At 33.1% G+C, this 13,520-nt stretch overlaps 1 protein-coding gene across 1 annotated transcript in view; it reads left to right on the top strand.

Moving 5' to 3' along the window:
• LOC124364867 (endoplasmic reticulum transmembrane helix translocase) overlaps positions 1 to 13,520 on the top strand; it is a 50,645-nt gene that overhangs the window by 17,238 nt on the left and 19,887 nt on the right. Inside the window, 5 exon segments of the mRNA XM_046820660.1 lie at positions 5,825 to 5,978; positions 6,789 to 6,941; positions 8,478 to 8,660; positions 10,912 to 11,063; positions 12,300 to 12,421. Of these exon segments, the coding sequence (XP_046676616.1) occupies positions 5,825 to 5,978; positions 6,789 to 6,941; positions 8,478 to 8,660; positions 10,912 to 11,063; positions 12,300 to 12,421 (764 nt within the window).

Raw genomic sequence — 13,520 nt, 5'->3', positions numbered from 1 at the left:
GCAGAAAGAGATCATATTTGTTTTATTAAAGTTTAGTAATAAATTTTTTACTGCAAAACATAATTATTAATACACATGAGTTCCGTTTTACCTGCAATTTCTATTTCATTTCAAACTTTTACCAGCAACTATTAAATTAGAGTCATCTGCATTATAGACACAGCTTGCTCTGATCTTTTGTCAGAACATTTGGCAAACCCAACATATAAAGTAAGAAAAGAATTGGCCCCAGAATGGAAACCCTGTGGCACTCCATGCCTTGATATTTTTAAAGAAGATTTTGCATGAGTGATTTGATTTAATTTGGTTACAAACTGCAAGTCAACATACTGTGGTCTATTTGAAATAATAAGAAGCAAACCAGTTTAATGTAACATCTTTAATGCCAATATTTTTTAAAATTTCTATTAATATTTCATGTGATACACTATCAAAGGCCTTGGTAAGATCCATAAAAATGCCAACCACATAATTCCCCTTATCAATATTGTCCACTATGGTTTCAATAAAATCCGTCCCAGCAGTTATGACAGAACTTACCAGCTCTGAAGCCATGCTGTTCTCTGTCAAATATATTATTGGTTTCAAGAAAATCAAACTAGTCGTAAATACATTACACGTTCAAAAATTTTTTGAAAAAGTAGACAAAAATGGACAAAGGTCGATAATTATTAGGGTCAGTTTCACTTCCTTTTTTGAAAACGGTTATAATTTTAGAGATTTTCAGTTTTTCAGAAAGATTCCAGACACAAAAGAGGAATTTATAACATGAGTCAAGGGCTTGATCAGGTACATTTTAGCTTGCTTGACAATTGGCATTGGAATTTCATCGTGGCCTGCTGAATATTTGTTAGGAAATGACATTATAATCTGATTTAATTCTTTCCTCACTTACTGGTTGGGTGTGGAACTTTTTAGCATTAGAAGTTTTAAAGGTTACCAGTGTTAACAGTGATGTGTGATGACAAGTTCGGTAATATTTCATTATCTACAATGTCAATAAAATGATTGTTAAAAATTTCCCCTCTGGTTCAGAATATTCATGGTTTTCATAAATCAATTTAATATGTTTATTAAAAATTGTGATAATTTTTTGTTTCATTATTAATTATTTTCCAAGTAGATTTACATACGTTTTCAGAATTTCTAATTTTTTATTTTCAATATATTCTTTTTTTTGAAGAGTTTAATTTTTTGCTGTAATTTTTTTTTCAACTGTTTTAATAGCTTATTTAGTGTTCTATCTTTGGTTAATCTTGTAGTTTGACTTAAACTTATAATTTCCGCTTTTCCTTTTTCCAAATCATAATTGATCCATTTGTCTTTATTAAAATTTACCCTAGACTTGGACCAGAGGAAAACTAAACATCAAAATAGTACATCAAAATTTTATGAAAAACATTGTATTTAGTGTCTGCTGTTGCATTGTAGACTTCCAACCAAGTTTCATTGCTCAACATATTTTTAAAGATCTCAAATGTTTTCTCTTGTATATTTTCTACAAAACTGTGTTAAGGTCTTAAAAGATGTCTTTTTAATTACTACATACATTAATTTTCAAAAGTTGGGCATCATGTTCAGAGAGCTCAGTAATAACACCTTCAACCATAAGTGACTTTTTCGGTAAAATTTTGTTATAATATTATCAATTGCACTTTCACAATCCAGGGTAACTCTAGTCGGGAAAATTTACCAAGTACTGCATGGTTATGTTGCCTTAAAATATTACTTAATCTATCATGACTTTTAGAACAATGCAATACATTTATGTTTATATCCCCAGCTAAAAATTACATGCTCATAAGTTTCAGTTAAAATAGTTAAAACAATATCAAGTTTATCCAAAAAGAGGCCATCACAAATTAAACCTGGAGTTCTATACAACCCCACCAATAACAAAAGAAAAATCAAAAGCTCGGCAGGAAACAATACAGCATTCAAAATCTTTATCTATACATAAGTTATTAATTCTAGGAATTACAACTCTCTTAACTTGGGTAAGAGTTGCTGCCCAAAATCATAACTCCTCCACCACCACATGTTTGGCGACAATAGTTGGTTATAACAGAATAGTTATTAACTTTAGCAAAAATTTTATCTCATCAATTTTAGTTTATGTTCACTCAACACTATTTAGGTCTGGTTTCAACTCTTCTAGAACTATTTCCAAAGATAATTTCCGCGATAAAAAGTGTTGGGATATTTTGATGTAGAATTTTTATTGTAAGATTTGCATTTCTTGAATCCAAATTTTTTTTATATATTGTGGAGGAGCTATTTACAGTATGTTTTGATCTATTTGAGAAATATCTACTTTAATGGTGGAAACTGATTTAGGCTTGCTAAAAAAAGGGAGTCATTGTGCTGTTGGTGTAGCGTATATAGTGTTGGTGTGGGAGTATGTTGGGTTGTGCTAGTGTTGTTTGTGGAGACATATGAAACAGTTGTTACAGATGGACTCAGGAAAGAACTTTGAAATTCCAGGAGACACCTTCCCACTCTCCCTCACACTCCCTTCACTTATCACAAAATCGCCCATTTCACTTTCACTACTCTCCACAGACACTTGCTTCAGTTGTTCCTGGAAGTGAAGTTATTTCTTGGGTTTGGAGTATGTGAGGAGAAAACAAGTTCGCTCTTGTAGGCCTGCGGCTGCGGAGTCGACCAACCTCTCCATACTGGGAAAGTGGAACTTGGGAGCTTATTTCCAGTTCATTACTCGCAGTTTCGGTTGAGGGCTGTGATGGAGTTACCACGAAGACAATCCATAGAACCCTGAATCTGCTCGAGAAATTCCATCATGTGACAGTCCTCTCCTGAGTTTTCTCTGAGATTTTTGATCATAAGAAACTATGGTCACTGTAGCTCCAGTAGCCAATTGAAATTTTGAGAGATTGGAAATTAAGTGTTCAATAGTGATCTCATCTCGAAACAGCACCTATTGGAGAACAAATCAGGTGCTTGAATCCCCTCCTCTCAAAATCCATAGCCAATTGATGAAAGGCCAAATTATAATCAGTTCTCTTTGGCTTGTTGTAGTACTTGGGTTTAGTAATGAGGCTGTAAATTCCTGCACCATGTCTGTGATTCTGGTACGCAAGATGTGAACTGACACAGTTTAAATCAAGAAGGCTTTCCACATTGCTGCTTAAATATCACGGGCAACTCCTGCTGTCATGTGGCGATCATGATCGAAGTCTGCTGAAATTGAATGAGCAAAAGCCACAGATGCATTCTCTTGATGGCTTGACGATAATATCTTTCATATTTGCAACAATTATTTGAAAAGGTTTTTTTCTCTTTTGAGATTTCACAATCATTGGTGGGTTCCACAGTGCACACTTTATTCTGTAACGAATAGTCACAATTATTTTTGAAACCAGTTTGTTTCGGAATGTCATAGGCATTTATTTCCTTGCATATCCTGTTAACTATCAATTGCTTTCCTAAGAAGTTTAAGTGGATGCCATCTCGATTAAAACATTTTTCAGATAAAGCTGTCATGTCCACAAAAGAAACATTCTTCATTATTCTGGGTTTTCTCATAGTAATGTAGATTTAAATTCATAATTTCCTCATTTATTCTATGGAATAGGGGGTAGATCTTGTCTAAAGGGTATGCCACACAATATAACTCTACAATGCCTATAAGACTGTTAGACAGATTTTAAATTAGTGTAAATGGTTTGAGTGTGCTTCCATTGTAAACATCATTTGCACCTCCCATGATAACTAAAAAATTTTTCTGGTGCAAAAGTTTATATTTCTTGTTTGGTCAATAATATCCATGAATTTAGCTCAGGTGATACCAACTCTGGAGGTTACCTTGGAGGTTTTCTCGAGTTTATTCATGAATTTTCCTGGCTAGATACCTGCCATGGCTGTCACCAACTATAGTAAACATAAGGAGATGGTATTGGTAAAATGTCCTGTTTAGGGTAACCTGTAGTAGGGGTGGCCTGTCTGTTCAGTTTGTATAGCTTTTTCACAGAGTATTTCAGGTTTTGTTTGGTTCTGAGGGTTTTTTATAGACAAATCATTTTCCCCGATGTGAGTTTTTATGCTATCATAGTCATTATTAGAACTGGGCTGGTTAATAAATGACAACACAATGTCTTTAGGAGTTAAAATTCCATTTTTTATAACATAAGCAATGTAGGATCGTTTTTTTTAGCACAATCGTTTTCAGAAAAAATCTGGGATCTTTATGTTCTGAAAGAAGTTCTTGCTGTTGAAATTAAGTAAAATGTAGTCAACTGCAATGTAGAAGATACACCCCACAATCAAATGAAATTATTTTGATTCGGGCCATCAAGTGATATTTAAATCAGTTGTTGGTGAGTTCTGAAAATAATGAATAAGTTTCAGAGACACCAGCTTAGCAATTTCAGAGTTACCACTACTTCTCATAGAGTCATAGTGATAATATTTATTTGCCACCTTTTCATACACAAGTAGACTACAATGTGAGCCATTTACTGACATATAACTATCAACTTCCCCACTGTCATATTTGGCATTGTTTATAGGGATGAGTAGTATGTCCTTTTCATGTAAGGCAAGGGGATCCAGAAGAAATGATATGTCCTTCAGTTCTTTAATTGCTTCAACTATTGTTGGGTTCATTAAAAAGGGTTCTCTTTATTCCCAATCACTTTAACGGTAAGTACCTGGAAATAAGAATTTATAGTGTCATCTGTTAACCAGGTCTGGCCTAAAATATCCAGTTTTAGATCTGCTGATTTTACCTGTTGTTTTAAAACTCTCATTTTCTTTTTGTAGGGCATCATATTTTAACTGTAAGTCCGAAAAATTGGTTTCAGACTTATTGTTGCTATTTTCTAAGGTCTCCTCTTGATTTCTGTAATTTTTTGATAACAAGGGAGATGGATCCTGATAGGCAAAATTTTTTGTGGGTACTTTTTCTGTTGATGTTTTATTTGCATATTTCAAGTTTCCACCTTTATCCTGCAATTGAAGAACTTCTCATGGGTCCTATTTGTGTTTTATTTTTTAAGTTGTGCTCTTGTTTTAATGAATGGACTAGTTCCTGTGTTGTCCTTGATTGAAGATTGTTTGTGACATTTTAAAATTATATATAGGCTATGTATAATATTAATAAAACAATAAAAAAATGTCTATGTAACTGTTTTATTATCCAGGGATTTATGTTAATATATTTTATTTAATAATTAATATTTGAATTCACTCTAAAAATTACTTCCAAGAGTAGCAAAATTATTCAGATTCCAAATGAATTTGAACCAGGTATCTTGAGTGTGGAAGGCAGTCGCATTGCCAACTGAGCTACACAACCCTATCTAGGTAGGGACTGATAAGCTTCACTTCACTCATTCAGTTTTACTAACAGATAATACTGGAACCTGTTATCTCTGGAAAACCCCAGGCCATTCACTTGTTAATCACTTTCATAAAAAATGTCATATCAGCTTTTTAGTGTTATCTTTGATGTTTACTTCTTTGAGCTAATATATTGTCTCATATAGTGTCATTGAAATTGAATGAATATTAAAGGGTAAATATTAAAATGTATACTTAGTTTATAGGTTAGTCCATCAGTTTAAAACTTTTTGTCCTGTTAAATAAAATAAAACTTAGCTCAAAAAGTAAGTCCTGATTGCTGAGAACTTAAATCCTATCATAGTCTTGAGTATATACATTAAAAAAATTTCACTACTTTTTATGGTTTTTACATTTTAAAACTAATAATACCAGTCACTATCAAAACAAAGCATGCACCACAGTCCTTACCACTGTTAATTTATAAAATTAGTTACATGTAATACGTGCTCTGTTCAAATAGGTATATCGGAACCGTAGATGGAGGCAAATCCAGAGTGACCAGTTGGTTCCTGGGGACATTGTGTCAATCGCTCGCTCACAGAATGACAATCTTGTACCCTGCGATCTCTTGCTCATCAGAGGACCATGTATTGTTGATGAGAGCATGCTTACAGGTAATGTTACATTTTTTTTTAGATTCTTTTGAGGTGACCCGTCATGTGCTTGTGTATCTCTTGATTGCTATCCTATTGTAAAATCTTATGCAATATTTGTTATTGAAATAGGACATACAAAATTATACATTAAACCTTCCTACAGACCTAAAATAATCCTTTGCAATTTTTTGTTCCATTATTAAAAACTCCTGTGGATGGATTGATATTCGTAAATGTAAAAATTAAGTAACTAGTTAAATTCCAAAAGATGATTTCATGACATTTTCCAGCAGTAAGACTGAAGAGGTGTTGGCTTGTAAATGGATCCAGCTCACAATATGTGCAGAGTGGCTCATGTTCAGACTACAGCACAGAATTTTTTTGGTCAAATCTTGTTAATTTCTAATTGAAAGATTATCCCAGTTCTATGTAGAACTGTATTTCATCCAGTATCACATTTTTAAACAATGAATAACTGCCAAACAAGGAAATGAATAAAAGAAAACTTTAAACGCCAGTAAAATAGTTTAAACATTTCCTATAGTTTATTATCCTAATAACGCTTAATGTGTACTGTTAGGGTCATGATTTACTGCTTTCTTCTAGTTTTATTAAAACAATCTGCATTTTGTCTTTCTTGAGCATTAAACAAAACTATGTGTAAAACAGTAATAAAAAATGTGTAATTGTAGGATAGTTATCCCATAAATTGATAATTTAATTACAGAAGAACGATAGGATCATTTCGGGAAAATCTATACCACAAATTGATGATGTAATGATTACCGGGTATATTGACATTACACATTGATGATTTGATGGTTGCAGGAGAATCGGTGCCACAAATGAAGGAACCAATAGATGGAGTGGATCCCAACAAGATTTTGGATGTAGAAGCTGATGGGAAGCTTCACATTCTGTTCGGTGGTACCAAAGTTGTTCAGCACACTCCTCCGAGCAAGTCCTCAGCTGGTTTAAGAGGTAACTAAACTTGTGATCTGTGTCAGGTTACTTCAAATGAACCTGAAACTAAACACCTTAGTGGCTGTAAGTATTTCAACTGAGTGAATGCTTTGATGTCTTACTTACATTCACTGTTTTACATTGTGAACAAGTTTACATCATTTCGCAAAGTGCTACAAATTAAATTAATTTGCTTTGTACATAACATTATACATGAACACATCCAAAAGTTTATTTAGGAAATCTAACTGATAAATTTAAACAAGTTTACTGTATTATTATGCATTTTTCCTCAACTGGATTTTTATGTGATAAAGCCAATCATCTTCTATCTACTTTAAATAATTTTATCAGTTAAAATACAAAAATATTACAAATTAATTATCTTAAGATTTTACGATTTAAATGACTAAAATTAATTACATACTTCCTTTTATTCCCATTTGTAAAAAAATATACAAATTAAACTATGTTATTACACACAACAATAGTATTTTTCAGAGAAAATTTGATTAACACAAATATTTTGAAAATTAAGCAATACATCAAGTATTTTAACTATCAAGATCCTAAAATTCAATAATATTAATTATTAATTCTTTTAGAATATCCATTACCAAGGGTTTTATGTTGTGTTTCAGCCCAAGACAACGGGTGTGTTGCTTATGTTCTTCGCACAGGGTTCAACACCTCACAAGGAAAGTTGCTGCGCACAATTCTGTTCGGTGTCAAGCGAGTCACAGCAAACAATCTGGAAACATTTGGTTTCATTCTGTTTTATGTTGTGTTTCAGCCCAAGACAACGGGTGTGTTGCTTATGTTCTTCGCACAGGGTTCAACACCTCACAAGGAAAGTTTGCTGCGCACAATTCTGTTCGGTGTCAAGCGAGTCACAGCAAACAATCTGGAAACATTTGGTTTCATTCTGTTTTATGTTGTGTTTCAGCCCAAGACAACGGGTGTGTTGCTTATGTTCTTCGCACAGGGTTCAACACCTCACAAGGAAAGTTGCTGCGCACAATTCTGTTCGGTGTCAAGCGAGTCACAGCAAACAATCTGGAAACATTTGGTTTCATTCTGTTTTATGTTGTGTTTCAGCCCAAGACAACGGGTGTGTTGCTTATGTTCTTCGCACAGGGTTCAACACCTCACAAGGAAAGTTGCTGCGCACAATTCTGTTCGGTGTCAAGCGAGTCACAGCAAACAATCTGGAAACATTTGGTTTCATTCTGTTTTATGTTGTGTTTCAGCCCAAGACAACGGGTGTGTTGCTTATGTTCTTCGCACAGGGTTCAACACCTCACAAGGAAAGTTGCTGCGCACAATTCTGTTCGGTGTCAAGCGAGTCACAGCAAACAATCTGGAAACATTTGGTTTCATTCTGTTTTATGTTGTGTTTCAGCCCAAGACAACGGGTGTGTTGCTTATGTTCTTCGCACAGGGTTCAACACCTCACAAGGAAAGTTGCTGCGCACAATTCTGTTCGGTGTCAAGCGAGTCACAGCAAACAATCTGGAAACATTTGGTTTCATTCTGTTTTATGTTGTGTTTCAGCCCAAGACAACGGGTGTGTTGCTTATGTTCTTCGCACAGGGTTCAACACCTCACAAGGAAAGTTGCTGCGCACAATTCTGTTCGGTGTCAAGCGAGTCACAGCAAACAATCTGGAAACATTTGGTTTCATTCTGTTTCTGTTGATATTTGCCATTGCTGCTGCAGCTTATGTTTGGATAAAAGGTACATTTGTTCACTTCCCAACAGGTTTTGTTTTTATTTCTATATCAGTGAAATTTCCGTATGTGTTGTTGCTGTAACTGAACTACACATTATTGATGCAGTTGAAAGTTGTATGTATTTTAGAACTTGTTTACTTTTTGATTATCCTGTCGTATAATACAGCGATTGCAATAGTCATTACAGTCTGTTAGTATTCATAAAATTGTAAAATTGTTTAGTTTTAGCTGAGTGAGCCATAACCATTAATTTTTTTATTGGGTTATGGCTTATTCTTTTCAGGCCGATTACAATGTAAATATTCACCTCAAGCTCCTTTTTTTCATGTAATCCTTACTTAAAACTGTTACCAGTTATAATAGTTTTTCTGCACTGACAGCATAGGCTTGTAGTTGTTCCTGTGAGATAATAATATCCTTTCATAGATGTGGTTTTAATAAAGTTAACTGGAGGGAGTCTTTACTCCAACATAAGCAACTCCCCTCTCCATAAATAACTTTAACTTAATCACAGGACATCTAGCCGAGAAGGCCAGCATACCTAAAGAAGGACACATCCCTGGATGGAGTCAGGAATGTGAGGGCTTATACAGTGGTTTAACCACTTGTGAATATTTAATTACAGTCGGTTTTCTGCTTAACGCAATAGATGATATCAGGGAAGGAGGGAAGTGGAATAAAACAGTTCAAAATTTAATTCTTAGCAGTCTTTATTGAGGAAATTTTCTACAAAAATTATCTTACACATCAAGGATTATGTCCCTGATATGACTAAATTAATTGTTGTCTTATCGAAATGAAGACATCAGTCTTCTGATTAGCTGATACCATAAAGACTAATGAGTTGCTCTCCCTGGCAGTTTTCTTGCTGTATTTTATGGAAGAGCTTGGCGTAACTCTATCTTCAATGCCAAATGCAAGTCTGGATGGAAATTTGTCAGGCAAAGAGGTCCAAAAAGTTTATTGTTATTTCTTGTTTTCAACGGAATCATCTCCATTGCCTTTTATCCAATTTTTAATCTGGAATAATTGCTTTTTTGAAGTCCAGCAAACCAGCAGATCGTGTAAAACTAAAAATGATAGGCTTGAATGCCTACCACCTAAAATTGGTATTACAATTTTAATTCAATTCAAATTCAAACTTTTTTTATTAAAGAATAACTATTTGTTTACAATGCAATTATTTTTTATCCCCTCTAGCCGAAGCTATTTGAGAGGAAATTCTTAACCCTAGCCATGCCGTAGACGGATATATCAGAGTGGCAGACTTTGACCAAAATGCCAAATAAAGTTATATCCAATATTATAGATTATGTCTCTTGGAAAGTTTTTAGTTCACAAAAGGCTTTCAAAATGCCCGGTGCACTTTCACTCAGCGGCAGGGAAACGGGAGTGCCTTTTGTCTAACTCCGACCACCTGCTCGTCAGTTCTGCGTCTCATACAGAGCTATAACCAAACATATCCGTTGCGTGTATAACTACTTTCTTGGTTGTCAAGAATGCACGTGTCTACTACGTATCTCATTATTCTTCATCGTGTGGTAGTGTTGTGATTAGTTTAAAATATTTATCTTGTTTTATATAAAATGTAATTAAACTGATAAGGATTTTTACAATGAAATTGAAATTTATTTGAAATAAACAGTTTTGTAAATGGACCTTTTTATTTTTATCAATAAATATGCTAATATTAAGTAAAATGCCCTGTTTGATATATTTTTGCTTTTACCTTTTATAATTTAGTTATAATCAAAATTAGTTTAGAACTTAAAGAACATTTTTTTACTTGTCTTGGCGTTGTTGGAAAGTTAATAGATTTATTAGTGGCCTGCAAAGGTGTGTAATCATGTCAAGAGATTACAAATTTTAATTATTTTTAAAATTATTCATGGGTAAAAAGCAATATTTGGGTGAATATTGTTGTCCTTAGTTGGTTTCGGAAACTAGGTTATTATCTAATAGCAAGAGTTATAGCACATTATTAGTAGTTTTACTCATTGAGTAGGGTAAGTTTAAGGTTTTGTGGAAAACATAGAATTCATTGCACTCTGGTGAGATATAAACAGTACCCTTTGTTATCAAATAATTATGACTGATTGTCTATAATTGTTATCACTTTAACAGTATTCAAAATTTTTCTTCACAGTTTTAACACTTTGATTTACATCTATGAATTATGAATCCTAATATGGAAAAGGCTTGAAAATGTTGAACCACATTATATGTTTATTAGCTAAGTTTTTAACAATTTTCAGGTTCCGAGGATGAGAATAGGAACAAGTACAAGTTGTTCCTTGAGTGTACATTGATCCTTACATCAGTTGTGCCGCCAGAATTGCCGATAGAACTGTCTCTAGCTGTCAACACGTCTCTCATCTCACTCTCTAAACTAGGCAAGTCTTGAATTGTATTTAACTCTTTCAGTGGAAAAGATCCGTATAACCAGACATATTAAAACATGTATAAATGTGGTTTACTATATATAAAAAAATTTCTAAAAGTATAATATTTTATATCAATTGACACTGATAATCAACGTTCTTTCTGTAAAATTTGTTGATGATTTTCAAGAAATGGTTTGATTAGATTCACATTTACTCCAGTACAGTCATAATAAACCAACTTATGGAGTAATGTTGTGTGATCAACAACATCAAACCATCAACATCAACATCATTATCCAGGTCACAAGATTTCGCCTGTGCAAAGCCCTTAGATTCATAAGCCTAATAAATTACCTTACTAACAAAGGATTTCAGGGCATCTACTGTGGATTGATTTCCTAAAACCAAATTGCGGGCTACAAATTCTACTTAAATTATATCAATAGCTAGACATCTAATTGTAATTGACAGTCTCTAAGACTTGAGAAAATTGGAATTAAAGAAATTGGCCTATTACTAGCCGGAGAATTTTTCTCCCTTTTCTTAAAAATAGGTATATCCCTAGAAAGTTTTGGGATATTTGGAAATTCACCTTCTTTTAAACACTTGCTTATGCAATAATTTACTAGTTTATTTATACTGTGAATGTTTTTCAAAAATTACAAGAGTACAATAAGTAACAGTTGCTGCAGTCTACAATCAAGATGGTTGGATGTTAATACAAAAAAGTACACTCTTAATTTCTTTTTGCAGGTAACTTTATAAAAATTGTAGATATTTTTTAGTTAAATTGTTCTTTGAGTATGGCTTTATTTTATTGGGTGTGTGAATTTTACCGTTAGTACTTCTTTGAGTGTTGATTCTGAAAATTGAGAATAAAAAAATTAAAGTTAAGGATTTGGTTTTGTTTGATATTTTTCTTATATTTTAAGGCAGTTGTGAGTATATAAAATTGATTTAATATTTTTTTAACAAAACCACTAAAAAACTAAATTAAAAAACAAATAAATTACAAATTTATGACGTTTTTTTATCACTGTAGACGAATTGCTAATATTGGCTCTGTGTTTTTGGCAAACCTAAAAATCTCTAAAAATACCCATTGGCACTTTTGACTAGAAATCCAAGATAAGCCTGGCAATGAAAGAGTTAACAGCCCATTCCTTTGGATATATGCTGCGATACGCTATCTCAATGAGAATTCAATTTTAAATGAATCTATGTTTCACTTTTGTGACTGAAACTTTTATTGTGCCCAGGTGTTTTTTTGCACGGAGCCGTTCCGCATCCCGTTTGCTGGGAAAGTGGAGATTTGCTGTTTTGACAAGACTGGGACTCTGACGAGTGACAATCTAGTCGTTGAAGGAATAGCTGGTATTGGGTAATTGTTGCATTTTATTTAACATTGCCTAACATCTAATATCTTGTGCTCATTGTCCTCCTTAATGAAGCTATACATGTGCCTGCTGAATGTGGAACATGCCTTTGTACTTTTGTCTCCATTTTCACCATCTTTCATAACTTGGGTCTAAATTCAAAATAATTATGTTCTTTAAAAATCTAGCATTCATGTTTTATGAAATTCTGTGTACATTTAACATTAAAACATAATGAATTTAAAGCATGAGAAACAGGTCTGAACCTTCCCAAACAGCACAGTGTCTATTATTGGACAGTATGACAGAGTCACCTTGTTTTTAAGCTCTGCGAACAGATTTATTTGAAAAGAAGTAATATGATACATTTTTTTCTTTTTATTAAAGTAATAAATTGACTCTAGTTCAGTGACCCTTAATTGTTGTAACATTTACATGTTGTACACCTCACTTGAATGCTAGACTTTCATATTGTAAGTTGACCTGAAATCATTATATTCATTTTTTTCATCCCTTGGTTGAGATAATAATTCTGAGAGCTTTGTTTTTGTCTGTATATTAAGAAATCTGATTAAATTAATGATGTTTCTGTTCTTTTAAAGATTTGATCAAACAAAAGTGTTAACATTTTAATCAATTAATAGGTAACATTTTTGTAACAGAACTGTGTTTGTGGTTTTTTTATTTGTTGTGTATGTTACTTAAATCTGAATCTATCTCACATCAGAAATTTTATAATTAATTTATAGTACATAGAAGTCTAGAAACATCAGAAAATAAGTTTCAATTTGTACTACTTGCTTGAATAAAACAAACTGTAATTTTTTTAATTTAACTTTTCTAAATCTGTGGATGTACATTTTTATCTTTATCATTGAATTGCAATGCTTTTAAGCATAGCTGTGCCAATGAGCATGAAAATTTCATCCTGCTAGTTTATTAATTTAGTATTCTCTACACACAGTAGTATATGATATGATATGAAAACATTGTCAGTCAAATTATAAAACTGAAATGGTAGTTTCCTAGAGTAAATTAACACCTGTCCAATAAGGCTAAAGATTTACAGGTAAATAGCTGCAGAAGAGGGGAGATAAGGAAAAC

Source organism: Homalodisca vitripennis, chromosome 6 (assembly GCF_021130785.1).
Source record: "Homalodisca vitripennis isolate AUS2020 chromosome 6, UT_GWSS_2.1, whole genome shotgun sequence".
Taxonomy (NCBI): Eukaryota; Metazoa; Arthropoda; class Insecta; order Hemiptera; family Cicadellidae; genus Homalodisca; species Homalodisca vitripennis.
This window is presented reverse-complemented; position numbering and strand designations above follow the sequence as displayed.